The 26,931-nt window shown below is 34.7% G+C and overlaps 2 protein-coding genes across 6 annotated transcripts; one reads left to right on the top strand and one right to left on the bottom strand.

Moving 5' to 3' along the window:
* Positions 1-708: 708 nt before the first annotated feature.
* On the bottom strand, positions 709-18,902 carry Ald_5 (fructose-bisphosphate aldolase). Of its 5 annotated transcripts, none has more exons than XM_011192065.3 (5): positions 18,750-18,902; positions 6,350-6,770; positions 5,655-6,074; positions 5,389-5,588; positions 709-1,064 (listed from the first exon to the last, which is right to left on the bottom strand). In XM_011192065.3, exons 2-5 carry the CDS (start codon positions 6,726-6,728, stop codon positions 969-971), a joined length of 1,095 nt encoding a protein of 364 aa, XP_011190367.1. In that variant the 5' UTR covers positions 6,729-6,770; positions 18,750-18,902; the 3' UTR covers positions 709-968. The 5 variants fall into 5 exon arrangements, with proteins under 5 accessions (XP_011190367.1, XP_028899285.1, XP_011190369.1 ...); XM_029043452.2 differs by lacking the exon at positions 18,750-18,902 and adding an exon at positions 18,670-18,693; XM_011192067.3 differs by lacking the exon at positions 18,750-18,902 and adding an exon at positions 12,808-12,932.
* Positions 18,903-20,174: 1,272 nt separating this feature from the next.
* On the top strand, positions 20,175-25,318 carry LOC105217184 (zinc finger CCCH domain-containing protein 13). The gene is made up of 8 exons (XM_011192069.3): positions 20,175-20,334; positions 20,534-20,759; positions 20,831-21,471; positions 21,533-23,106; positions 23,175-23,269; positions 23,362-24,234; positions 24,298-24,567; positions 24,648-25,318. Exons 1-8 carry the CDS (start codon positions 20,296-20,298, stop codon positions 24,872-24,874), a joined length of 3,945 nt encoding a protein of 1,314 aa, XP_011190371.1. The 5' UTR covers positions 20,175-20,295; the 3' UTR covers positions 24,875-25,318.
* Positions 25,319-26,931: the final 1,613 nt, after the last annotated feature.

Raw genomic sequence — 26,931 nt, 5'->3', positions numbered from 1 at the left:
GTACACTATTCTACACAAATTGATTGATTTTGTGCAAGTCACAGTAATGCTAAAACTACAGATTCAAGAGAGTTTCTAACATTAAATAATATATAGGTATGCAATAATTTGTTCATATGTATGGCTCATATGTGATTCAACTTGTCATAACGAAACGCTTAAAGTAACAACTTGTTGTTTTAGTTTCAATGTCAAAGAATAGCACATGCATTGTTTTTTTTTTTAATATTTTATGTATTTTTATTTATTTTTTTCTTGTTTTTTGTTTTCTCATCTCATCTTGTCTAAATTTGTTTTAACTTTCAACTTGTATTTTTTTTACTTAAACATATATATAATGATAATAAATTTGTTTAGTGTAACAGCAAATAGTTGTTTTATCTTGTTGTTGTTATTGTTGTTCTTTTGTCGCTTAGTTATTGTGTGCGTCCGCCGCCGTAGTCAACAGAGTGTGCTGCCAAAATGCCAAGCTCTTCGATAGCAGTAAAAAAAAACTTAACAATTTTTTTGTTGTTGCGATTGCATAATGCATTGTTGCGTTTGGTTTTTCGTTTATACCTCACTTTTTGTACATTTTGCTTAACACTTAACAAACAAAAACAATGTACAACAATAAGGTGGGAGGAAGAGGCAGCATGTATCAATTTTGTTCTTGTTGCTTTTACACTCTAACTGTTTGTAGTTGGTTGCTCCTCCGGCTTTGGTTTACTCTACTAATTTATAGTATGATATTTGTTGTTTTTGTTTTTATAAATTATTTTTATATTTTTATTATTTCTCTTATTCTGTTTTCATATGCGTCACTTTATGCTTAATAAATAAATTGCAAACAATAATCCATCTCAACACTATTTTACGTAAGCCTGTATTTCCTCACTAGTTCTTCTTCTAAATCTACTTTGCAATCATCCTCCCGCGCCATGGCTCAGCGCACCAACTGTTGCATGCTTTTAACTTTTGTTGTTAGTTTAGTAAGCATGGTTGGCAATGAAGAGTGCGGCATCAGCACCAGCACCGACCACACTGCCGGCAACGTATTTGCCTACAGCAGATTCACCGTTAGCCTGTAAGAGAGCGAAGTATGCGATTAATTAATGGAAATTGTCAAGAGATAATTATTCAACGGAAATATTTATATTTATATGATATTTTATTGTAGTAATTGGAACTTTATTGGATTAAGTGGAGGTATTATGAAATAAAAATTGCATAATATAATTATATTTAAATAAACTTAAATATAGATATTATATAACTGTAACATCCGTAACTAATAACCGCCTTAATTAAGTAATATATAATATGTTAATTAATTTTCATATAAATAGTTATGATTATTATTGTTATTAATATTAACCCTTACGAAGCCGCCATGGTACTGAGAGCACATCTTCTTTTTTCAAAGTCTAAATATAAAATTTTGTTGGATTTGACCCAGAAATAATTCTCATCTAAAATAATTCATCCGAAGTTAGTTATTTTATGTTATCATTTCAACCAATTTTATACTCTCTTGCACCTACTATATTTTTAGAGATATCAGGATTCCTAAATGCTTTAACCATTGCATTAACCAAACTTAATATCAGCGAAAAGAGATTTCAAATTTTCTTTAAACAGCTGTTTAAATAGGGGTCCATAACTTAATCTATTATCTTTATATATCATCGTCAGCAATATTGCTCACTAAAAGTGTTTATGACACTAAATATCACATTTAAATCATGAAATGAATCTAGCCTTTATATATTTAGTCTCTTGCTATATGTTATAATGTGACCTAACCTAAGGCTTAAAAATGTCCTCCTAAAGCTCCTCCCTAAAGCTATAAAGCTCCTCCTAAAACAGCTGATGAGATTTCTTCGCTTTCGTAGTATATAACGCAATTTTTGAAGAACCCATCTAAAAGCTTTTATTTCTTTATTTCCGTAATTATTTTGACCGAAGCTGGCAACTATAGCAAAGCTTAGCCTGTAGCTAAGGAGTTACGTAACTTTATTTAGCTTTAGTCTTAAGAAACATACGTCTGTTGATCTTTCTATTACTATGGAAGCTTTAATTTATGGCTCACGATATATTTAATTCAAAAATCTGCAGTTGACTTAAGTCTAAAAAATTTTCCTATAAGAAAGCGAAAGTACAGACGAATCACGGCAATAAATTTGACGAACAAATTTGGTAAATTGTTCCCAATTTAAAAGAGAAATCAATCGGAAAAGAGCCAAACAGCGAATATAAAACGATAGTCAAAATAATAATGTATGAATCAAAACTGTCAAAATCTATCAAAGATTGGCAGAGAATTGGGCTATTTATCGGTCGAAACACTTCAAGTAATTAATTAAATTACTCAGTGGCAACTTCTCTAAAATATTTATTAAAAATCGGCTCATCTTTGACAGTTCAAGCCAAACCATCATTAAAGTCCTCAGTGGCAACTTTTATAAATATTTTAATAAAAATCGACGCAGCATTGACAAGACAAGCCAACACAACAAATCCACATTGAGTTTGTGCCTTTACGGTAAATGAAATGAGAATCCAATTTTTTTGTTGATGAAAGCTTGTACATAAAAAAAATATTTAGGAGTACTTCAAAAAAAAAAAATTGATACCCGGTTTCACAGTTCGTACTTAAGTTGTGCCCAAATAAAATCTTAGCTAAGCATTGTTGTTGACTGAGTAGTCATTTGCGTTTCACAGTCGATGCTTATTTTCTATAAAATTCTATTATGATATATGGCAGCACAATGAAAAACATTTGTTTACAAATACCATCTGACAAATTGAAATTATTGTTGATGATGTTTAGAATCTGGGAAATGGATGGAAACAATAAAAGGACACCGAATTTCACCGCAAGCGAGTGGTGGCACCTATTACAACTTACAGGAAAGCATATAACCGTCATTGAATGCAAGAAATTCCAAAAATTTTTTCAGCAAATAATTTTTATTTTATTTTTTTGACAAATTAGTCAATATTCAAAACAAAAATCAGCTGTTACTTAAGCACTGCTTAAGTCTCCCATTTTCAGTACTTAAGCAGAACTTAAGTATGAACTGTAAAACGCAATATTTCTGTTTTATCTTAAGCACAACCTAAGCACTGACTGTGAAACCGGGGATGAGAATGTCGAAAAAGACTGAGTTATTCTTTAGTGGTGAGCTTTGTTGAGCTTTATAGGCCCTACGTAAACATAATCATTGATTGGGCTACGATAAGAAAGCGGATTAATCTTAACTTATACAGCTAGAGAGCATGAAAACTGAATAAACCGCTGAATGTCAAACTACTAGCACCATATTGATGACTAGGCCGTTAAGCTTACTTCTAAACGAAGCTTTTGACAGAAAGCTCATTGGTAGGAAAACAGCTGATCGAAGACAACCTTTTGAAAATTTTGAAAAACTGACGTTTCCGTTTACTTAACTGATCAAACATAACTGTTCCTACGTCAGTTGGTTCGTCATAACCTAGACGGACCCGTTTTAATTGGTGCCAGGGCGTTCTAATAATAAATATTCCACCCATATCTTTGGTGGAATGAGAGGAGAACAGTTCCTGTACTCTGGATTATTATATACAGAAATTCAAGCAAAAAGTTGAACCAAGAACATGTATAGTACACATTACAAGAGGGTCCATAGAAAACTCATCAAATCTGCAATGTTGAGCTATTTCTTTGTTTTGTAGGTAAAATACAAATATTTATAGATAAAACAAATAAATAAATTATAGCGATAATAAAAAAAGAATAAAAAAGCATAAATACAACTTTTTTATTGCTGTAAAAAATTCAAATAATATTTAAAAAAATATTTATAAATAACTAAGTAAAGTGGAAAATAAAATAAAATAAAAACAACGGTCATAAAACGTAGATAATATTTTATAAAAATATATTTAATAAAAAAATTAAATGCAAAAAGTCGCATAGTCTAAATTAGTAAAATTATAAAGCACGCAAACTATATTACATATATACTAAATACATATACATACAAATGTATATAGTAGAGCTAGTAAAGATTAATAACAACAACTATGCATAAACTACAGCTGATTACACGAACAACTGCTGCGATCCAATTAAAGACGCGCTGCTCAAATCCTTACGCGCAGCCAGTTATAATTGCATAGGTGTGTGTGTGCGTGCTTCTTATTTTTTTTTTGTGGTTAAATTACTTGTAAATCTAATTTGTCAGCATATTTATTTCGATTGATAAATTATTTAAGATTGTGGTTTTAGTATTTGTGCGAGGCGACGAATAAGCTGGCGTTGGCCGCAAAGGAGGGTATTGAGCCAGCCACGTAGATGCCTTGGCATGCGAGTCCGTTAGCCTGTATTTGTGTATGTATGTATGTGTGTGTGTTTTTTTATGCAGAGGTGGTACATAAGTGGGGGGCAGCAGACGCAGCGACGGTTTTTTAAGTGTTGCAAGAGTGTGCGTGTGCGTGCATAGTTTTCACAACATATGTGTGTGTATTTTTTGTAGCATAGCGATAATATAGATTAAGAAAAATATTTTTTAAGTTATGCGAAACAACATTTAAAGCAAATAAAAGTAGAAAATAAAGCAAAGAACTTAAAAAATTATAAAATAATAATTGTTTAGTAATAATAGTAAATAATTAGTTGTTAATTACTTTCAACAATTAGTAATTTTTGAGTTGTAGCAAAATAAAAATATGTTAATGTATGTGTTAGTTACTGTACTATTAATACTTATAAAACATGCATATTAGTTACATGAAATTATTTTTTTATGTTTTTGTTAGGAAATTAATTACAATTTTAATAGCATTGGAGTTAAAAAAAAGCTTTTAAACTTACTAACGACTTTTTAATGGTTAAATAGTAATTAAGAAAAATTTAATAAGCGAAAATATAGCAAAATATATTTATAAAAATAATAAATACGTATATAAATAATAAAAAAATAAAATAAAAATTTAAACTATATCATATATATGTTTAATAAAATTCTCTTAATCATAGATAAAAATTGCATATCAAAAAAAATAAATTAATTCAAAATAATAAAGAACTACTCATTTATATAACGTAATAAAAATACAAAATAACATTAATATTTCAGAAAAATCAGGATCAAACAGTATTTGAAATGGAAATATTTAATAATTTTAAAAATATTAATTTTATAACCTCAACAATATTTGTTTAAATATTTTTCTTAAATTTAAGTAATTATATTTTCATAAAATTGTATAAAGTACCCATGTGGATTTATCGACCTAACTTACGCTCAAATGAATTTAAGCCTACCAACCCATAAGCATTCCGAAATTGAAATAAATAAAATACAACTAAATAATCCAAAAAGTCCCGTTATGTTAAAATCAAAAATGCATGTGTGTACATACCTTCGCGCGTTTCAAGAGCTCATTTTGACCAGCGGCAACATTGTCCTTCTTACCGGCCCATGCGCGCAATACGGAAGCCTGCAAGGCACGACCGTACGAGAAGGTCAGAGCCCATGGTTTCAACAATGGCACGTTGTTGATGGCGTTCAAGTGAACGGAAGCCTCTTCCTCAGATTGACCACCAGACAAGAAGGTGATGCCTTTAACAAATAAACAAATAACAATAACAACAAACACAAACAAATTGTATTACAACAACAACTTACCGGGAACAGCAGCTGGTACAGTTCTGCGCAGAGCTTCAACGGTGGCGAGCGCAACTTGGTCGGGTGTGTACTTCTTGGCGCACGATTGACCGGCTGTCACCATGTTGGGTTTCAACAATGTACCCTCCAAGTAGACATGATGATCATTCAATGCCTTGTATACGGCAGCCAATACAGTTTCGGTAACCTTTTGTGCGCGTTCCAAATCGTGATCACCATCGGGCAATACTTCGGGTTCAACAATTGGTACGATACGTTGCGATTGGCAGATGGAGGCATAACGAGCCAAAACGTTGGCGTTCTCCAAGATGGATTGGTAGGAAGGTGTGTTCTTGCCGATCTTCAAGACGCAACGCCACTTGGCGAAATCGCAACCGTCCTTCTTGTATTGGGCGCAACGGGCAGCCAAATCATCCAAACCTGTGGGGATGAGAGAGAGAGATTTAGTATGCTTGTGTAAGAAGCTAAGTTTGTTTAAGAATTGAAGTAAGACACATCGAAACCCGACAGAAAGGAACTAAGATGAACTAGGCTTTGGTGGTATCTTAGACAGTCTTAAGTATTAACTCGACTCGACTCAAACTTCTCCAAACCCCAACAATAAAAATTCAGAATATCAAACTTCGACTTTCCCGACCCTCCTTTAAGGTCCGCTACAAATTCTATCAATTAAGTAAATGAAATTCACTTCTTACCCTGAGTGGTGCACTCGTCTTCGGAGCCGAACAATGGCACAACACCCTTATCGACCTTAATGCCGGGGATAATGCCGCGCTTCTTCAACAGCTCAACGAATGGGGTGCCATCATCAGCCTTTTGGTACAAGGTTTCGTGGAACAAAATCACACCAGAAATGTTCTCAGCGACTTTGGGGTCAGTGGAGAACAACAGCTGACGGTATAGGCGACGATGTTCATCGGTATTTTCAACACCAATATCTTGCAGACGCTTGCCCATGGTGGAGACGGACTCATCAGCAGCGAGAATACCCTTGCCAGGAGCGACAATAGCGCGCGCAATGCGGCTAAGCTCCTCCTGCAATTCCTTGGATGGGTAGTTGAAGTAGGTGGTCATTTTGTTATAGATATGGTTTTTTTGTTGTGGTGTTGAAAGAGACTGTAAAGAGAGAAGAGTAGAAGAGAAAATGTTAAAGTGGAATTTAGAATCAAATAATATTACATTTATTTATTTTAGATTAATTCACTTTTAATAAAATAAAATTCAAAAAAACTTTTATTTAAATCGAAAAATTAAGAAAAATTTGCTATTAACTATTAACTTTTCTTTTCATTTCTTATGTTGCCTACAAACAACTTGCCAACGTAATGTTGCGCAACATTGTTGCCAACGTATGCGTAAGCCGACATTTGTAGATAATGTCACGCGTATTTTGCTGTGACGTCGTAACAAATGCGTCGCTTCGAAATATATATATCTACAAATGTATGTATACATGTATATATGTGTGTATATTTGGTTATTTGTTGGACTTAATTGAAATATATATACCGCTGTATACAAAATGATTAAAACGGCAATAACGGTATTAATTTAAATGCATTTTATGACAATTTTTATGCATCTTCAATTATTTTTGCTCATCGTCGATATTTTTTGTGTGGCAATATGTGATAACGCTTTAGTGGGGTTAATCAAAGTGCAGACAAGTCACAAAGTTAATCAATAAATGTTGATAAGACTTGTGCAACAAGGCAATAATGCTTGTGTTAGAATTCTTGATTGTGATGTTTTTGTTTATTTAATATAATTTTATGGTTAACGAAAATATTTTGAGACTAAAAATTCAACATTAAAAGTCATAAAAAAGACAGCAGAAATTAGAACCCGGAAATGTGTGTATACATATACATGTATATGTATATAAAATATGTATCTATTAATACATGAGTAATTTTAATCTTCTTTGTAATTTATTTTTATTCTGTGTGCACTTTCCTATTTATTTCATTAAAAATTATTTAAAAAGAAATGAATAGAAAGTCCGTAGAACGAGCTGATAAAAAGCCACCGTTATGCAGGAAAATGTGTATGTATTCGTTGTATATGTAAATATGTATGTATAAGTGTGTGTGTATACATATATTTTAGGCACAAATTTTATTTAATGAATTTGTATTTCATTTTATTTAAAAAATACCGAACATGTATTCAACTTATTCACCACAGTATTATTAAAAATATTTAAATTAAAAAAAAAAAAAAACTTAAAAAAGTTGGAAAAAAATTCAATTTAGTTCCATTTCAACACAATATTCCACAAAAATTCTCCAAAAAAATTATTAAAATCTCACAAAAATAATTTGCTTGCTTCTCAACACAGTATTCCAAAAAAAAATGAATGCACTTTATTTGTAGTGAAATTAAAAAAAACTAAATAAAATTTATAAATATAACTGTATGTGGATGTATCTAAGAACTTTAGTATATATATCTATTAATTTAATTTCCACTTAGTTCACGCACCACAAGAAAAGTCCGACCGATTCGCTCGAAGCACTACACAGATACTGAATGAAAAGCCGAGCGCTGGAAGCACGTAAGCTCCGCCACACACACACACACTCACATACACTCAAACACACGAACAGTTGTTAGGCCGACCACCAACGCAAATTCGGGCGAGTGGATACGAGTAGGCAGGCCCACTTTTCAACTGAACTGATAAGACACGAGCATAGCAGAGAGAGAGTTTGGGGACATTGGCGCTGACCTCCACTTGAGGGTGGATGGCGCAGGGGAGGTGGGAGCGTTTAATAGGAGATTCGTGGAATATGCGCGTGTCGAGTGTCCTACAAAAGACTTTCACTTTCCTCACTGCATGTTGTGTGTGGAGCGGTGAAAGTGAATTTGCAGCAAGCAGATGAAGAGATGGCTGACTGCCGCTCCAAAAAAAGGAGGAAAACAAAAACAACACATACTAAATACAAGAGTATGAACAACAAATAACGTATACTCACACAAAATTGTCAATAAAACAAAAACCACTCGGTTATTTGTGGACCTGCGCATGATATTAAGTAATAATATTTTGTATGTATGTATGGATATGTATATATCTACATATGTGTTTGTAGTGCCATACTATACGAAAACAACACGAAATTTCGTTTTCAATTCGCTCAATTTCTGTGATACAGACAAAAACATGACCGACCGCACGCCGCCCCAGCGAAACCAACAGCCCCTTGCTGGGCTGGTTAGACCCCCGTCCTCGAACGTTCGCTTTAGTGACGGCATGTGGCGAGCAAACGCGCAAACACTCACACTCATAAATGCCGCGCCGACATTGGCGAAGGTCAAATAAGAGGCAAAACATGTTGCTAACAAATTGTTGTTTGTTTTTGTAGCTGTTGCAACATTTCGATTGTTGACGAAACATTTTTGGTTGCTGAACTTTCAGGTAGCGTACAGTAAATACGTATGTGTGTATTCGAGTTTTTCTTCGCGAAAAACGCGTGATTTGTTTTCCATGCACTCTGCGTGATTTATATTTAAACTTTTAGCTGTTTTTATACAAATGTACATATGTATAGTCATACATTTATATTTTCAGCTACTTTACTAGCGGATGGTTTGGAGATCACACGCTTGGCGTGCAAGAAAGTTTCGTTGACTCGCTTGACATTGAAGGCAAAGTCGGAAGAGGCAACTCCTAAAGGAAATGCTGGTTTTTTTTTTTTTTTTTTTGAAAATGCATACATACATATATACTGATATATGTATACATATGTATGTGCGTTTTGTTTGGATGTTGGATGTTAAAGGCCAAATGTGATTTGTCAACTTTGTAAGGTTGTGAAATTATTTAATTTAAATTTATTTAAAATAAATAAATAAATTCATTAAAATAATTAATTTTTAATTTATTATTAATTATTTAAATTTTTGAAACATGTATTTTTTCTAATTTTTGTGTCGTTTATTATAATATTGTTAAGAAAGATATTCGAAAAAACCTAAATCAAATATATTTACTATTTTGAAAAAATGGAAATAATAATTTTATTTTAAAAAATTTGTAAAAATTATTTTTTTTGCATATTTTTATAATTATTAAAAATAAAAATTAATAAAGTATATATAAATTTATATAAATAAATAATTATTTTAATATCACTTTTTAAAATTGTATATTCCATTTTTGAAAATTTTATTTTATATGTCCTTTTTGAAAATAAAAAAATAAACTTACAAAATAATTAAATAAATTTTAAATATATAAAATAATTATTTCTTACACTTATTTAGAAAAAAACATGACGATATACATACATATGTATGTTCCTTGAAATAAACAAGTTGTTTTCGAGCGAAAAATTCATTACTCAAATACTTATAAGAAACAGCTAAATGCGGCAAATTTTAATTAAGGTTCATCAAAGCATGACGAAATTGAAAAACCAGCTGTTTAGAACTCGTGATAATCATGTGATGGTCAAAATTTGAGTATAACAATTAATAGTGGTTCTAGTAAATATTTCTCAATTTAGTTATGAGTTTGCAGAGAACCCCGTTTTGATGTTAAAAATAAAAAGATTTCAATGAAAAAATAATATTTTCATTATATTTAAAAGTTTATATATTGAATGAAAAATACAGAAGACCTCGTTAAATAAAATAATTTAGCTACCAATCTTAGCAAAGTTTCTTAAACACTCTTATAAGCATTTTGGTTTTGATTATTCTCAAATCAATCTCAAGTGCTAAGCAATAATTTCATTTTGTGAATCTATTTTTTGAAATCTATTAACAACAACCACGCCTCCAGAACAATACTTATATTAATAAGCTTAGACAAATAGAGTTGATATCTCTTAAAATATATTTATGTATAATACATTCGCACTTGACCTCGCACAATATTTTTGAATGGAATTTGCCATTGCAGATAAAGACAATAAAAATCGTATATATTATATATGCTCTATATATATAATGTACAACTTTTAATTCCCAAAAATACAAAAAAAAAATATATTTTCAAAATATATAAAAAATTATCAGCGAAAATGAATAAACAAATATAATTTAATTATGCAACTTATTATTATCAAACGTGTTTATTTGTCAATATGTTTGTTTTTCATATACGTCAGATGATAATTGATTTTCTAAGACGTCACTTTTCTCAAGCTTGACTATTCAAGAGGGTATTTTTCGTCAGCGAGTGACTTCTAGACTCACATCTAACTTCTCTACATACTATTTTGCGCCTTGTAGTGTTTTCTAATAGTTTTCTTATTAAAATTTATTTTACTTTAAGTGTGAAATTTAATCTTGCAGAACCCTAAATTGAACAAATACCTTCAAAATTGATATATATATCAATATTTATACATATAGCAAAGAATTAAGTGTCAATTTGAATGAAATTTTTCAAAATTTTCTTCTTATATTGTCGTTTCTTTTATTGCGTTTAAGCTCTTTTTATTCTACTTTCATTACTTCAATTATTATATCTATATTAAACAATTTTAAATTTTCCCCATTTCTTCACAGAAATAAGTCGCTATATTCTATAATTGCTTCGAGGGATAGTCTGTATGTATAATTGAGGTCAAGATCTACTTCAGAAATAATTTCTTCATTTCTGAATGAAAGGCATTGACAGATTAAAATTCCTCAGCTATCTTACTTTCTCAAAAGCTTGCAATTGTTGGTTCAAAAAGTTGTTATTAACTTTCAAACAGGTATTTTCTTCCAAAAAATCCTATCAAGCTAGAAAAATAATTGCAAAAAAAATTGCTTTTTAGGAGTTACAAATCGGTTGAATACACATGGGAGCAATGATTTGAGATAATCTTAGACAGCTTATTGCAGCTTTAGTTTTAGTATGAAGCTTGACAATTGCTTCATAATAGCAGAAATTAGTCGAAATTGACGAATAGAAAATGCTGCCAACAACTCGTTAAACATAATGCCAAGTCCTATTGAACACTATCAAACAAGCGAAGAGAGAATAAAACTGCACCTCTTATGTTAGAGAAGAATAATTAATGCTTTAGATAGAATACATTAACACTAAAAACAGATTACAAAAAAATTATAACGGGTGATTTTTTTGAGGTTAGGATTTTCATGCATTATTAGTATTTGACAGATCACGTGGGATTTCAGACATGGTGTCAAAGAGAAAGATGCTCAGTATGCTTTGACATTTCATCATGAATAGACTTACTAACGAGCAACGCTTGCAAATCATTGAATTTTATTACCAAAATCAGTGTTCGGTTCGAAATGTGTTTATCGACAAATTTTGTTCAGCGATGAGGCTCATTTCTGGTTGAATGGCTACGTAAATAAGCAAAATTGCCGCATTTGGGGTGAAGAGCAACCAGAAGCCGTTCAAGAACTGCCCATGCATCCCGAAAAATGCACTGTTTGGTGTGGTTTGTACGCTGGTGGAATCATTGGACCGTATTTTTTCAAAGATGCTGTTGGACGCAACGTTACGGTGAATGGCGATCGCTATCGTTCGATGCTAACAAACTTTTTGTTGCCAAAAATGGAAGAACTGAACTTGGTTGACATGTGGTTTCAACAAGATGGCGCTACATGCCACACAGCTCGCGATTCTATGGCCATTTTGAGGGAAAACTTCGGAGAACAATTCATCTCAAGAAATGGACCCGTAAGTTGGCCACCAAGATCATGCGATTTAACGCCTTTAGACTATTTTTTGTGGGGCTACGTCAAGTCTAAAGTCTACAGAAATAAGCCAGCAACTATTCCAGCTTTGGAAGACAACATTTCCGAAGAAATTCGGGCTATTCCGGCCGAAATGCTCGAAAAAGTTGCCCAAAATTGGACTTTCCGAATGGACCACCTAAGACGCAGCCGCGGTCAACATTTAAATGAAATTATCTTCAAAAAGTAAATGTCATGAACCAATCTAACGTTTCAAATAAAGAACCGATGAGATTTTGCAAATTTTATGCGTTTTTTTTTTTTAAAAGTTATCAAGCTCTTAAAAAATCACCCTTTAGATAACCTCAAATAATTTTTGGTCAACTAGTAACTTCGTCTACATTTTGTTTCACTTAATTATAATTTTCAGTGTTTTTATGCACTTTACACCTTAGCAACACATTTTTTTACAAATTCAAAAACCAGAACCTTCACAAAACGTTACCTTCTTCAAAAATAGACAAGCTTCCTGCGACGCTGCCAACTAAAAGTGAACTGTGACTGAAACTTGCCGGTCGACGGACTTTAATATACGCAGAAAAAAACCCGAATAGGCATACATACATATCTAACAATTGTACATAATTCTATATAAACAAATACATGCAAGCGTCTATATGATAATACAGAGAGATACAATGTGGCCACACACCAGCTATGCAATCAAGTGAAACAACTGAAAACCACTTTTGATAACATAAGAAAATACATATCGCCCAAAGCAAGTAAAACCAACAAGAAAATTCGTGAAAAGTAAAAACAACGAATAATTTCAAAACAAGTTCTTCCAGCTTTATCACTATGTTATGCTTATCAATGTGGAGACAGATAGTAAGAAACATATATGTATATATGCACTTATATACACAAGTATATGCAAACATACAGTTACAGTATCTATATATTGCGGTGGGGCGTGTCTGCCTTAATTGTGACGTGTTACTCGACACTTGTGTAGGTATGTATGTATTTGAACACTTAAAACGCAAACCGGATTAGAAAAAAACGAGCCTCCGTATCTGCAAGTTGGCACGCATTTGAGCTCAAATGTGAATATATTTAAAAATAAAATAATCAACAACAAACACATACATCCACAAATATTTCTAACACTAAATAAACTAAATAATTTAGCTCGTGTAGTTGAAATAAACAACTTGTTTTCGTTCTGTTTTTATTGAAATCGATTTGGTCAATATTAAGTAATTTTATTTATGTTCCTAAAAGCTGATCAATACTCATTTATTGTTGCCACGTGAAGTGTTTCAATGTTGATCGGCATTCGGCGCAAGCGTCGTTTCTATGCTGCAAACAGTATTTATTATAACGGCTCGTGAACTTTGATACTGAACTGGTTATATAAGTGGAACTGCAGTGCTTGTCGTTTCATAGAAGAAGTCAAAAATGAGAAGCTCCGACTTAATTCAGCTTTTCGAAATAAATTTTTGAAAACAGTATAATAGTTTATATAATCATGTTATTTAATATTTTAAGTTTTTTATAGTCTCGCAACATGTTGCAAACTGAGTATTGTGAACGATTAGCTTAGGGTTATATAAAACATAATGATCAGGATGATGAGACGAGTTGAACTCAGTCTGTCTGTCCGTCCATCCGTCCGTCTGTCAGCGGAGAACTTGACTAAAAATTAAGATATTTTGACGAAAGATGGTACACATGTTCCTTGGAACTGTGTGAGGTTTACTATTGAGGGGTCGTACCACTTGTGGAAAAACTGTCAAGGACCCGGATATCGAATATGAAAATTTCAGTAAATTAGAGTAATTATTCACTGAAAATATAGGTAAATCTCTCAGATATCTTAATTTAATTTAATTTAATTTTTTTCTTCTAATAGTGTGTCTCTGTACCAAAAATGGTTTAAATAGGGCCATAACTTCCCCTAGCCCCCATATACCAAATTATAGGTTTTTCAAAAAATACGGAGGGCTTTATTCCGCATATATCGGTTAATATGTGAGAAATCTTAGCAATATAAGGTGAGCGTATAGTATTGGATATAGTGTATTTTGGTGGAGAAAATTAGTGAAATCGGTTCAAGAATTACCTCATATACAATATATAACAATTTTCGTTATTCGATTGGACTCTATACCGATTATATGCGTCAAATTGGCAATAGGTTCTGAACTTGAATAAATCTATTGTAGTTGTCCTTATGTTAGGTTGGGAGGCTGATCCGTTTTAGATCGCAGCGGATCCCACCTGGACAGCTAGAAAATGTGGATATTTTGTAATGGCAATAAAAAGCACTGCTATATTTGGATCAAGACGACCCTCACATATCGACAAAGCACTTTGAAACTTCCACAAATTTCTTGAGTCGGTTAATATCAATGCCAGCTAGTTTATTGTGTTCGCCGAGGGTATGATTATCACGATGCTTCGACCTTAGTCTAGCAAGAGCTATTCATTGGAGGAGAAAGTGCCTAAATGTAATCTTCGCCTTCCTTCATATAGCTTTTGCAGCTTGCACTTAGCAAAATCTTTAGTCTCACCGCATGCGGCAAGATGAACCTTGCTTAGCCAAAACAATTTGGAGGACATCTTCCGCTACAGCCCGGGCCAGAAAGAATGTTGCAACCGCACAAGTGCTGGTTGTTGTCTAGCGATTACCGAACTCACTCGAGGTATGGATGTCGAACACTCACACTCAAGCGATTCGTTTTGTTTCCACTCCTATGACATTGTGGCTAAGGTGTCCTAGTTTGTTAACTTATCGGCTTTGCAGTTTCAGGCAATTTAGAATATCGAAGTATATTGAAGCTAATACTAAAGAGATCAAATACTCCGTTAATGATACTTTGAGCGTACCGTCACAAAACTCAAAACCAGTATTGCCGCTCTGCTGTCGGTTGTCCTTAGTACAGTTCAAATATAAATATTTGTAAAGGGATCCAGTATGTACGTACTTCATTTGAATGTGTTAACTTAAATAAAATATGAATTTAACAATAACAACAAAGTTTAATGTATCCACTCTTTGCTGTACACATATGAGTATAATATATACATATATAGTGAAATCTGCATACATATCGACTTAAGCGTGCAATTTTTTAGCAAGAAAAAATTGGAAGCCTGCCATCACACCACCGCATGCAAGGTGCAAACGAGCACCCACGAGTAGTAGATATGTATGTATGTATGCAAATAGGCGAAACAATTTTAGACAAGCGACAATTACTAAGCTATTTATTTAGCCGAAATATTTGCGTGCATTTAGACAAGCAGATAGTGCATTTTGTGGACCACTACACTCAGGACTTATACATACACATAGCCAATTGTATATATGTATATTTTTGTCCACTTACCCAATTGCGGCGCGCATAATTTCGAAAATATTTCTGCATATAAGAATTGTGTTAGTTTGGCGGAGGGGAATTTGGTAGAAAACTAATTAAAAAGTGATAATTGTATTCAATTAATTTTATTATGGTTATGAAAAAATGGCGATGTGCTAACTATTTAGACAGAGGATAATTGATTAAGATTTACAGTTAAATTCGAATCAAAGAAATTCTGTCTACATAGAAAATAATTATATGCACCATGTATGAATTGGAACTAGCCCGGAATGAGTTTCGGAGTTTCAGTCGAGATTAAAGCGATTAATATCACTTTCGATCTCTTTATATGAAATGTAATTTTTTTTCGAGTAAATGAATGTTTCTAAATATTTAAAAACATAAATCTAATTCTATCACTTTTTAGCTAAAATTATTTTATATAAGTAAAATTGTCAAGTTCTGCAATAAGGTATCGTATACAAATGTGACGTTTGCTTCATACTCTATTTAGAGATCTATCACAAATATTCTTCAGCGATCCACACTCTATTATCCCTGAAAATTTAGTGAAAGTCCTCAATAAATTAAGATACTCTCAAATAAAGATCTCGAATGACGGAATGAGATTAGCAACAAATATTTATTTTAACATATACGGGATTTGTGGAATATTCTAGAAGCTTTTTTGAAAATATACCGAGAGTTTTTAGAAAATTAATGTTTATTTCAGAATAATTTTATCCAAACTCATAGTAATTGTTTTAAACATATTTAGCTTTGAATTTTTAAGCCATTAAAATTTCCTCTGTAATTGGTAAAAATTTATTTTAAAATTATAAAAAAAAAATATTAAGAAAAGATTTCTTTAATAACGGAATATGAACAAGTAAGGAAGGGCTAAGTTCGGGTGTAACCGAACATTTTATACTCTCGCAATTTATTTATTTAACTTCATTTATATTATATAATACACAATTTGACCCACATATTCGTCATATATATTGTATAGATCATTGTACTTATAGTCCATTGAAAGTTGGAAACCATAATAGTAGGTTAGAAGCACCGAGGCCTTAAAAACCTATGGTCCGATTTCGGCGATTTTTAGAATGGGGCTGCCACACTAGTTTGTGCAAAGTTCTGCACCGATATCTTCACTAGTACTTACTTTATATATCGTAATGTAAACGATTCAGATCGTCTTCAAAGTTCTGGTATATAGGAAGTAGGCGTGTTTGTGAAGCGATTTGGCCTATTTTCACAACATATCATTGGGATATAAGGAAACTATTACAAACCAAGTTTCGTTGAAATCGGTCGAGTAGTTCCTGAGATATGGTTTTTGACCCATAAGTGGGCGACGCCACGCCCATTTTCCATTTTGTAAAAAATCTGAGTGCACCTTTTATCTGCCATTTCTTATGTGAAATTTAGTGTTTCTGACGTTTTTCGTTAGTGAGTTAACCCACTTTTAATAATTTTCAACCTAAGTTTTGTATGGGAGGTGGGCGTGGTTATGATCCGATTTCTTTCATTTTTGGACTGTATTAGGAAGGGGCTAAAAAAACGACTGCAGAAAGTTTTGTTTATACAGCTCTATTGGTTTGCGAGATATGTACAAAAAACTTAGTAGAGGGCGGGGCCACGCCCACTTCCCCAAAAAAAAAATTACATCCAAATATGCCCCTTCATAGTGCGATCCTCCATACCAAATTTTATTTCCATAGCTTTATTTATGGCTTAGTTATGGCACTTTATGTGTTTTCGGTTTTCGCTATTTTGTGGGCGTGGCAGTGGTCCGATTTTGCTCATTTGCTCGAAAGCAAGCTTCCTATGGTGCCAAGAAATAAGTGTGCCAAGTTTCATCAAGATATCTTAATTTTTACTCAAGTTACAGCTTGCACAGACGGACGGACGGACGGACGGACGGACAGACAGACATTCGGATTTGAACTCCACTCTTCACCCTGATCACTTTGGTATATATAACCCTATATCTAACTCGTTTAGTTTTGGGTGTTACAAACAACCGTTATGTGAACAAAACTATAATACTCTCTTTAGCAACATTTGTTGCGAGAGTATAAAAAGGCTTGATTAGGCTGGGTGGTTAACTAATTTTCTGATTACCTATCATTTCAATGCCAATGCAATATATTGCGATTTATAATTAAATTGGAGATATGAGTGAAGAATTAATAAGAAACCCCTATAATACCAAAGAACATATAATAATTAAATTATTATTATTATATGTTCTTTGGCTCTGTATTATTTGCATCTGTCATTATATACACGTACGTATATATGTATATCTTTATATAGTTAAGTACGTGCGTATCTACTAACTTCAGTAACATTGAATTGTGTGACGCATAAGTAGGTAATTTCCCACAGAGCTACAATGTCACATATGTACATATGTTGATACTCAGTAACTTGTATGTATATATGTATGAATATACGTGCACAATAGCACACTTTATATCTAAATACATATATACATTCATTAAATTCACTTTATCTAAGGTGCAATTATCACTGTCGTTTTTTAATCGCTACACTTCACATAGCACACAAGTAAAAATAAATAAATAAAAAGAAAGCAACAAATTAAAGTCAAATTTGCGACAAACTAATTGAAACGAGAAGAATCACTCAGCAATTGCATGTTAATGGTACATACTACTACACGTGACCCTTGTGCCCTCGACGTCATCCCTAATCATTGAAAAATTAGTCATTTAATTTGAATTGTTAAAATTATATAGCACATTGTACACGCTTAAGTGGACTTTTCTTCCCACGCCACTCACGTCCACGCACTTTCTCACACAAACACACATATTACGTGCGTAATGCAATCTGAAAGTGCAGTTACGAAATGCCTCCAACTCGCACCACCCCAAAGAAAATGCCACTTATCTCAGTAACTTTTTGTAAAAATCGCGAAATTCATATTTGTTTGTGTACGACACTTTATCGTCACTAACCTGGAGTGTATTTAACTATTTATTAACTATTTTTTAACTGAATATTAAGTAATTCACTTTGTGATTACGCGTTTACGTACCTGCAGTTTCAACTTTAGTTTTCACTGTGAGCTCTGCAAAGTGGCGAAGTGGCAGCCGAAAGGTTGAATGGAGGTCGTTGCTTCAGACTGACATTCAGCAATTCAGTCGATATGCGCCACACACCGGCAATTCGTATACTGCGCAATATTACGCTAACGAAATATTGCGCAATATTTTCTGCTTAGTAATGCGCTAGTAAAGCGTTAGTAAATTCATTTTTTTGCAAAAGTGACAATTTATTTAAATTGGTGTTTTTCAATAGAGCATTGGCCATTAACCTTATATTTTATTAAATTTAGTCGCTATTTTAAGTATTAAATTAAAATTCTGGAAAATAATCATGAAAACGTTTATGGGTTTTTACAAAATCGACTGATATATGGACTCCACGGCAAGTGGAATTCTTAGACGGATTTTCAAATTTCTGAATTCGTTGCAGACACAGAGAGTATCGAATATTAAGTCTTCAGTTATAGTTATAGGACTTATGGCATAGAGAAAATATGCTACAGGGTCATGGAAAACTGGTGCAACACGTGTAGATTTTTTAAAAAGATATTATTTAAAATATTATTCCCTATTTAAAAACCATATCAACAACAATTATAGGGCCCGACCCTTAAAAACTTATCACTGATTCTTTGCATACACTTTAATCGAAGTTATGGCCCTAACTGTTTAGTATGCAGCTTACGTCTTAAGCATTAAAAATGTTATTTAAATTAAGCTGGGGCTATGTCAACGGCTCGAATAAAAGCCTGTCCAAGGATTGTCAAATCACTCAAACTACAAGAATAATGATTTACCACGTTACAATAACATCACATTAAAAAAGTTGCCGCTACAACCCCTCTGCAGAAAAAAATGTGATGTTTTCAATATTTTAACGGTGGAACGAAAGTGTAGGACTTCCTGGAACTTGGGCATTATTAACTCTAATCACCATGGTGAATTTAATAATCATGTATTGCAAGAATAAAAGATATATTTTCTTCAATTTATCATCCTATTTTGCATTTAACTAAATTCTCTTCTTATATAAAAATTAGTAAACATAACACACCCTTTCTCAGAAGAGATAATGGTTAAACAGTCAAATGTTAAACAAAGCATATAATGTTTGAGTCTTTTTAAATATATTGATATATTTTAATTTTTTGGTAAAACTATATATGTACAAGAAATATATTTTTAATTTCTTCTAATCCCTTTAAAGTTTTATTATATTTACGCCTACATTCTTAGGTAAATAATGGATTCGAGGAAATGACCTTTACCAACACATAACAGGTAAAAACCATTAATAAACAATTAATGTTTTTTCCATAGAAATATCGTTCTTCTCTACCGCAACTTATATTCACCACACTTTAAGGGTGGTGAATTAAAATTGCAACCATGCATTAACGTCGATTCTTCTACCTACTTGTTTATTTATTTGACGTTTGCACTGAATTTCTGTCAGTCAAAAGCAATATTTTTCAGAGTGAACATTAAGGAGAAAGGATACGAAATTTTCATAATTTCTATATTTTTCTGATAAAAATGGAAAATTTTGGCAGTGAAATCGGTCAAAAAATGCGGGTAAGCTGTGCTCAAGTGAGAATATAATGAAAATGTTGAAGAATATACTTTTCACTATCAATATATGTATATATGATATGAAGTGTTGTATGCAGCTGGTGGAGTATTTTCAATATCAAACAAATATTGATTAAGCACCCTAAAATATCTACATAAATCAGGTGTGTCAGTGTCAAATAATTGTTTTATTTTATTACAGAGTGCCGTAAAGGCCAAACTCGTAGAGTTAGGCACTGGTGGCACTGCCGGCTATATAGACGATGAGCTGCCGGATTATGTGATGATAATGGTAGCAAACAAGCGTTCCAAACAACAGATGATCGCCGACCTGAATCTGTTTCTTGGCTCACAAACTGAACTTTTCGTAACATGGCTACATGAAGTGCTACAAAAATTGCAAGAAGTGACATTACCCGCAGCTATTGGTAAGCATTTAATATATGTGATATCTAAATATTTGATTTATTAATTTTGTTATTTTCTGCACATCATGCAGCGACAAAGAAACGCAAGGCAGATCCAAAACAAGATGTGTCAAACAAAAAGGAACGTAAAAGTAATAAAAAAGATAGAAAAAATTCAACTTCTAAAAAAACATCTGAAGAGGTGCAGAGCACCGCTGTAAATACAACTGAAAAATCGGAAACATCAAGCACACCAACTGTGCCACCCATTAACTCCATAACCGATGTATTTGCGGATGTGTTTTTGGAAAAAGCTAAGAAAAATTTAACTACAACGGCTGAAGCGGCAGCGCACATAAAAAAGGCTAAAGGTAGCAACAAAACAGCAAGTAGTGAAACAACTAAAAATGCTACTACAAAATTGTCTGGCGAGAACTCGAATATAGCACCAAATACCACAGCTAGCAAAGATCAACGTTATAATGGTGATGTTAGTGATTGTGTTACTACTAATAGTAAGAAAGTCACAACAACTGCACCAATTATTAGTGGCAATCGCGAAAAAGACTTGGCTGAGTTAGCCGAAATACAAAAGAAAATCTACGCAGCCAAAAAGCACTTACGCCAATTGGGCGAATTGGATGACAACAGTGATGATGAAGATTTCATAAATTTGAAAGAGGACGGCACCGAAGAGGAAGTTGAAAACCTTAGTCCAAAAGCAGTAGAAAAGGTATATAAATTATTTCAATACTTCCACTCATATTTTAATAACTGTTTAATTTTATTTGCAGCTCCCACAAACACCAACTGAACAACGAACTAATAAGAGGCGTAGTCCAATCATTTTTGATGCTGGTGAAAAGAAGAGCGATGAAACGAAATCTATTGAAAATGAGACCTCGGATAGATCTGCTCATTTTACACCACCGCCACCACCAATGAACTTTGTGGCCACCAGTGAACCACAATTTACTAATAGTCTACGAAGTAGTCAACCATTGCAACAAAAGCAACATAGTCAGGAGCGTGAAAAGTCACGAAATCGCGAACACGAACGTGATAGACACGAAACGCCCGCAGAGGTGCTTAAGAAACCAGTGCATGAACGTTTGGGCATACGTCCGCCGGCAGTGCGTGATGCACAACAACAACAACAACAACCGCGACGCACCCGTGAGGATAAACAACTATTTGTGCCCTCGTTCCGGCGAAAAGACAATGACAGTGAACGCGATAGGGATCGCGACCGCGAAAAAGAACGTGAACGCGAAAGAGACCATGATAGAAATAAGGAACGCGACCGTGAGCGGGAGCGTGAAAAAGAAAGGGAACGTGAACGCCAACGCGAACGTGAGCACGAGCGGGAACGTGAAAGAAATCGAGTTCCTGCACGACTGCGTGGTAGAAGTGAAGACCGACGTAAAGATCGTGATTTGGAACGTGAACGTGAGCGTCCAAGAGAACGTGGTCGAGAGCGTAGTCGTGATCCAATTGAAAATAGGCGTAAAGGTAGTGTGCCACGCATGCGACGCTCATTATCGCCAATATTACGCCGCACCACAACCAATAACGAACAGCGTACACTGCCTAACATAACGGTATCGGCAATAGTGAAACCAAATTATACCAACAAGAGTGTCTCTGAAAAGCAGCTTGATGAGAAAACAAACTCATCGGCAAGTGAAACATCTACAGACAGTGGTGATAGTAGTGATGAAGAGTCTAAAACCACACACTCGCCACAAACACAGCGACAGCGTATTGGTTCACGTGTCATTGTAGCGCCCGTGAAACAAGTGGAATCCTCCGAAGATGAGGATAAATCTTTGAATTCGATCATCAAAATTAAACCACGTGCACCGGTATCACCCAGCAAGCAGGCTTGCAAGACATTGTTGCTGCGCGCTGTCGCCGAAGCACAACGCTCGACCGTCGTAAAGGCCCGACACAAAGAGGAAAAGGCAGTGCCGAGCAAAGTTAGCAACATCATGAAAGATCCAACAGACGAGCGCAAATTATATACCAAAGCCTATCGTGAGCGCTTGAAACGCGGCGCCAAAGTCACTTCCACATCGGCAACAAGCTCGAATTTGTTCAGACGCGCAACGCAGAATCTCGTAATCAAAGTGGAAAGCGATATGCCGTTACAAAAGCGGAGACGCGCGCAAATCGATGTGGAGGAGTTGGATGCTGAGGAGCAAGCGCATAGTGATGTGGAGGATGTTGAAGAGGCTGAAGAGGAGTTGGAGGAGAAGTACGTGCCAGGCACGGTGTTCCAACGCGTAGACTCCAACATCAATTATATGTATGTGCCGCAAATGATACGCATAAAGAATGAGGAGCAGGAAAGCACCGAGAGTGAAGAGTGAGTTGAACATACCGTTATTTATGTGCAATATTTATAAGTTTTAAATATGATTTTGCTTTCTACAGCTCCGATGAGGCTGACGAGGATGAAACTGCTAATGCGAAGCAAATAGCTGATAAAGCGCCACAAAGGAAAACACAATTTGTGGTTACGCTTAATGGTAAGTTAGACGCTTTAAGTCGGCGATTAAGTTATAATGTGATTAGCTACAGTTACAGTTGTTTCAATTGTTTTTGTATTTTCCATTTGCAGACGAGAAAGCGGCTTTGAAGTTCATGTCCCGCGCAAAGGCTGCCTTGAAGCGAGTACGTTCCGAGTCGCCATTGCAAGAAGTCTCCTCATCCTCCTCGGTGGCACGTTCCAAACGTGCTGAAGCATCTTCCACTACAACAACAACCACAAAATCAACACAAGCGCCACGCTCACGACAGGGCGCACATGAAAATGAGCACAGTCGTCGCGCCAGCATAAAATCACGCCTCTCAGCCAAAGTAATGCCATCATCAACGGTATCACGTTTTAGCGATCACGAATCATCCAATTCATTGCCAGCAACACCGCCACTAAGACGCTCCGATTTAGTCGAAACTTATCGCAAGCCAAAAGAGATCAAAAAGATCATTATCAAGAATGATACGGACGATGAGGAGATGAGTCCAAAGAAGTTGTCATCCACAATTGTAGTGGGCAACGGCAGTCAACAACGCAAACACAAGCGCACACACAGCGTGGAGCGTTCCACCACGCCACCACCGTTGCGAAAATCCGACTTACGCAAGGAAACACGCACGGAGTCGCGCACGCCACCCAAACGTAAACGCTCCTCCAACAGTGGCCAATATGAGGGCAGAGCGCGTGACATGAAGCACAGCGATGAAGATGATGATGACATGGACGATGTGGAGGCGCAACCGGTGCATAAGCGCCGTTCCAGAAGCGACGATAGCACACGTATGCGTGAAAGAGGGCGTGAGCGGGAACGCGAACAAGAAGGTCACAATCGTGAGCGTGAACGCGAACGTGCAGCCTCGCGCGATTATTCCGTAGAGCGGCACAGCGGTGAAGAGCGACGCAAGATCTCAACGCGCAATGTGGAGGCGAAGAAATACGACAACATACCGTCGTGTAAGTATATTTGTTGTAATTTTGAGTTAATCTTCAACTAATCATACATCTTGTAACTTGCAGTGAGCTCCGTCACTTTGGACTCGTCCGCGGTGCGTGTTATGAAGACTAAGGAACGGTGCAAATACCATCCGAATTGCACAAAACAATTCTGCGACTATTATCACCCGACAGCACCGTGTAAAAGTTTCCCGAATTGCAAATTCGCCGACAAATGTTTGTACTCGCATCCGCATTGCAAATATGATCTCGCTTGCACGAATCTGGACTGCAATTATGCGCACAGCGGTGCAAGGGATCCGACGCAGCTGGTGCCACAGGCGCCACCTTTATGTAAGTGCATTAGGTTCAGTGAGTTCTCAAAGTGTAGTTGTAAATTAATATTTTTTGTTGATCTTCTTTCTCTTCTACAGCATCCCATGTTGTGCCTGTGCAGAATTACAAATCGATTTCAGCCACAGCAGCCGCCAACAACACCATGTGCAAATACTATCCGACATGCACGAAGGTCGGCTGCACCTTCTACCATCCCAAGCCGTGTCGCTTTGGCAAGAATTGCATCAACAAATTGGAATGCAATTTCTATCATCACGAAGTGCAGAGCAGCAACAAATTTAAATGGGTCGCATCGGTTGTTTAAAATGCGCTGCATGCCTATTGTCATTTCTTCTAACACACATACATTTAGTGGACTCTCCCTCATTTCTATGAATATTTGTAAATGTAAATGTTGTGCAGCAATGCAAACGAATTCATATTTACTACTACTTTATTTATAATTATAAACGCTGCGTAGTTATGCTCTACGCAATTAAAAATTAATAATAATAAAACACAAACAAATATATGGAAATCCAAATTTTAAATTATTAAACTAATGATATTCTCGCATAATAAATATTAAAGCGGTGCACATACACTGAAAGAAATAAATATTCTCGCATATAAAAAGAAACGAAAAAAGTATGCTATATGCAATAAATATTAATCGCATCGAGTTTTGCAGTGAACTCTTGAATTAGTATGTAAATTAAATGTTTTTTCGAATTTTAGGGCTTGTCAAGTAATTATAAATGCAGATAAAATTAAATAAAAAAATATTTAGCAAAAATTTGCATAATTTAAATATTTGCTAGTTTTTCTATATTCTGATATTTTTTGCACAAATTGTATCGTTAATTAGGTGTTAGCATTAGTTTTTGCTATAAAGAATGTCGTGATTCTCTAAGGTACAATATTTGAAAACAAAGAAAAAATTGAGGTTATGTGTTTTAATGCTTACTACAAACAAGCAAACTTGTTTTTGTTGTTGCTATAAAATATTCCTCAAATTCTTGTATGGAATGCTGGCGAGTTTAATAATAGTCCCTGACCCAATATAAATCCAGTGCGTTCAGTTTACATTATTTTATTGTTGTTTTAGCATCAGAAAACATTTAACAACTAATTTTAGCTCTAATAATTTATGACTCGATTATCGTTAAAACAAATTCAATAGCACTACTCATAAATGCGCTCTGCACATTTTCAAGGTCTACTCCATTGCAATTTTTGGCATTTTCCCTTTCTTCTTATCCTAAATAAACTGTTTTAAAATTCATAGAAATGCTCTACTTACCAATTCATTTAAAAATTTGCTGCATTTACACTAAATCGCGTTAGTTTGATTCTTAAATGTATAATAAAACTAACCAAACAATAATAATAAATGTGAGTATGAGTAAGTTAATAGAAATGACGAAATATTTATGATCCACCAAATTCATTGTGGAGTTGAGTACTAGTTAATTCCTTTTTAATTTTCTTTTTCTTTTTTTTACTATTAACCGTTATATAGATATGTAAATCTTTACAATGAAAATACACACCTACATATTTGCGATCGGCAAGCCCTAATGGATCTCTTCGTACACTACTTGCCAGCAAATGGTATCCATTATAATTTATTGGGGTCTAACATTGAATGTTGGTAAATGCGTTCTTGACATAATTTACAACACTGAAATTCACAATGTCCAAGAAACCCCTAACATAGATGCACAAATATTACTACAGAGGGGCCAGCCTGGCTGCAGTAGGACGCAGCTGGGGAAGCTTGAGACTTGTCAAAATACCGCTGCAGTCACCTACTGGAAGCCGAGTCGGCTCCCAGAGCCATTACATTCCTGATATACTAAGACGACATACAAGACTATACCGACCGGACTTCGGATGCGACAATCTTTCGACAAACACAGGACGCCAATCACAGTGGAGCCATTAACACCTTCTTCGACGCCTTCCCTGTGAATGGCGTACTTGGAGATAAAGCATCACTATGGTACAGAGCTCGAGTTGCCTCGCGTACTAGAGTGATGCTCGCGCAACTTCATTCTGGATACTGTAACAGGTAAACATTCTAAATATCCAGACTGAACCGCGACATACTCAACATATGTACCGCATGCAAAGAGTCCACGCATGACATTAACCACCTCTTTGCATGTCCCCTAAATCCCACTCATCTAACACCGCTTCCCCTCTGGTCCGAATCTATCGAAACAGCTCATTTTCTGGGTCTCCCGTTAGATGACTCCGGTAACAATTATTTTAGACTTGCCGGTTCAAGCAGGTTTGGGCAACCGCTACAACAACAAAAACAACTACAGATTCACAAATACGAATAAGAAGTCGTCGTTCTTAGTTGCACCCCTATTT

The sequence above is a fragment of the Zeugodacus cucurbitae genome, chromosome 2 (genome assembly GCF_028554725.1).
Source record: "Zeugodacus cucurbitae isolate PBARC_wt_2022May chromosome 2, idZeuCucr1.2, whole genome shotgun sequence".
In the NCBI taxonomy this organism is placed as follows: Eukaryota; Metazoa; Arthropoda; class Insecta; order Diptera; family Tephritidae; genus Zeugodacus; species Zeugodacus cucurbitae.
The sequence above is the reverse complement of the archived record's forward strand: the minus strand, read 5'-3'. Positions and strand labels throughout refer to the sequence as shown.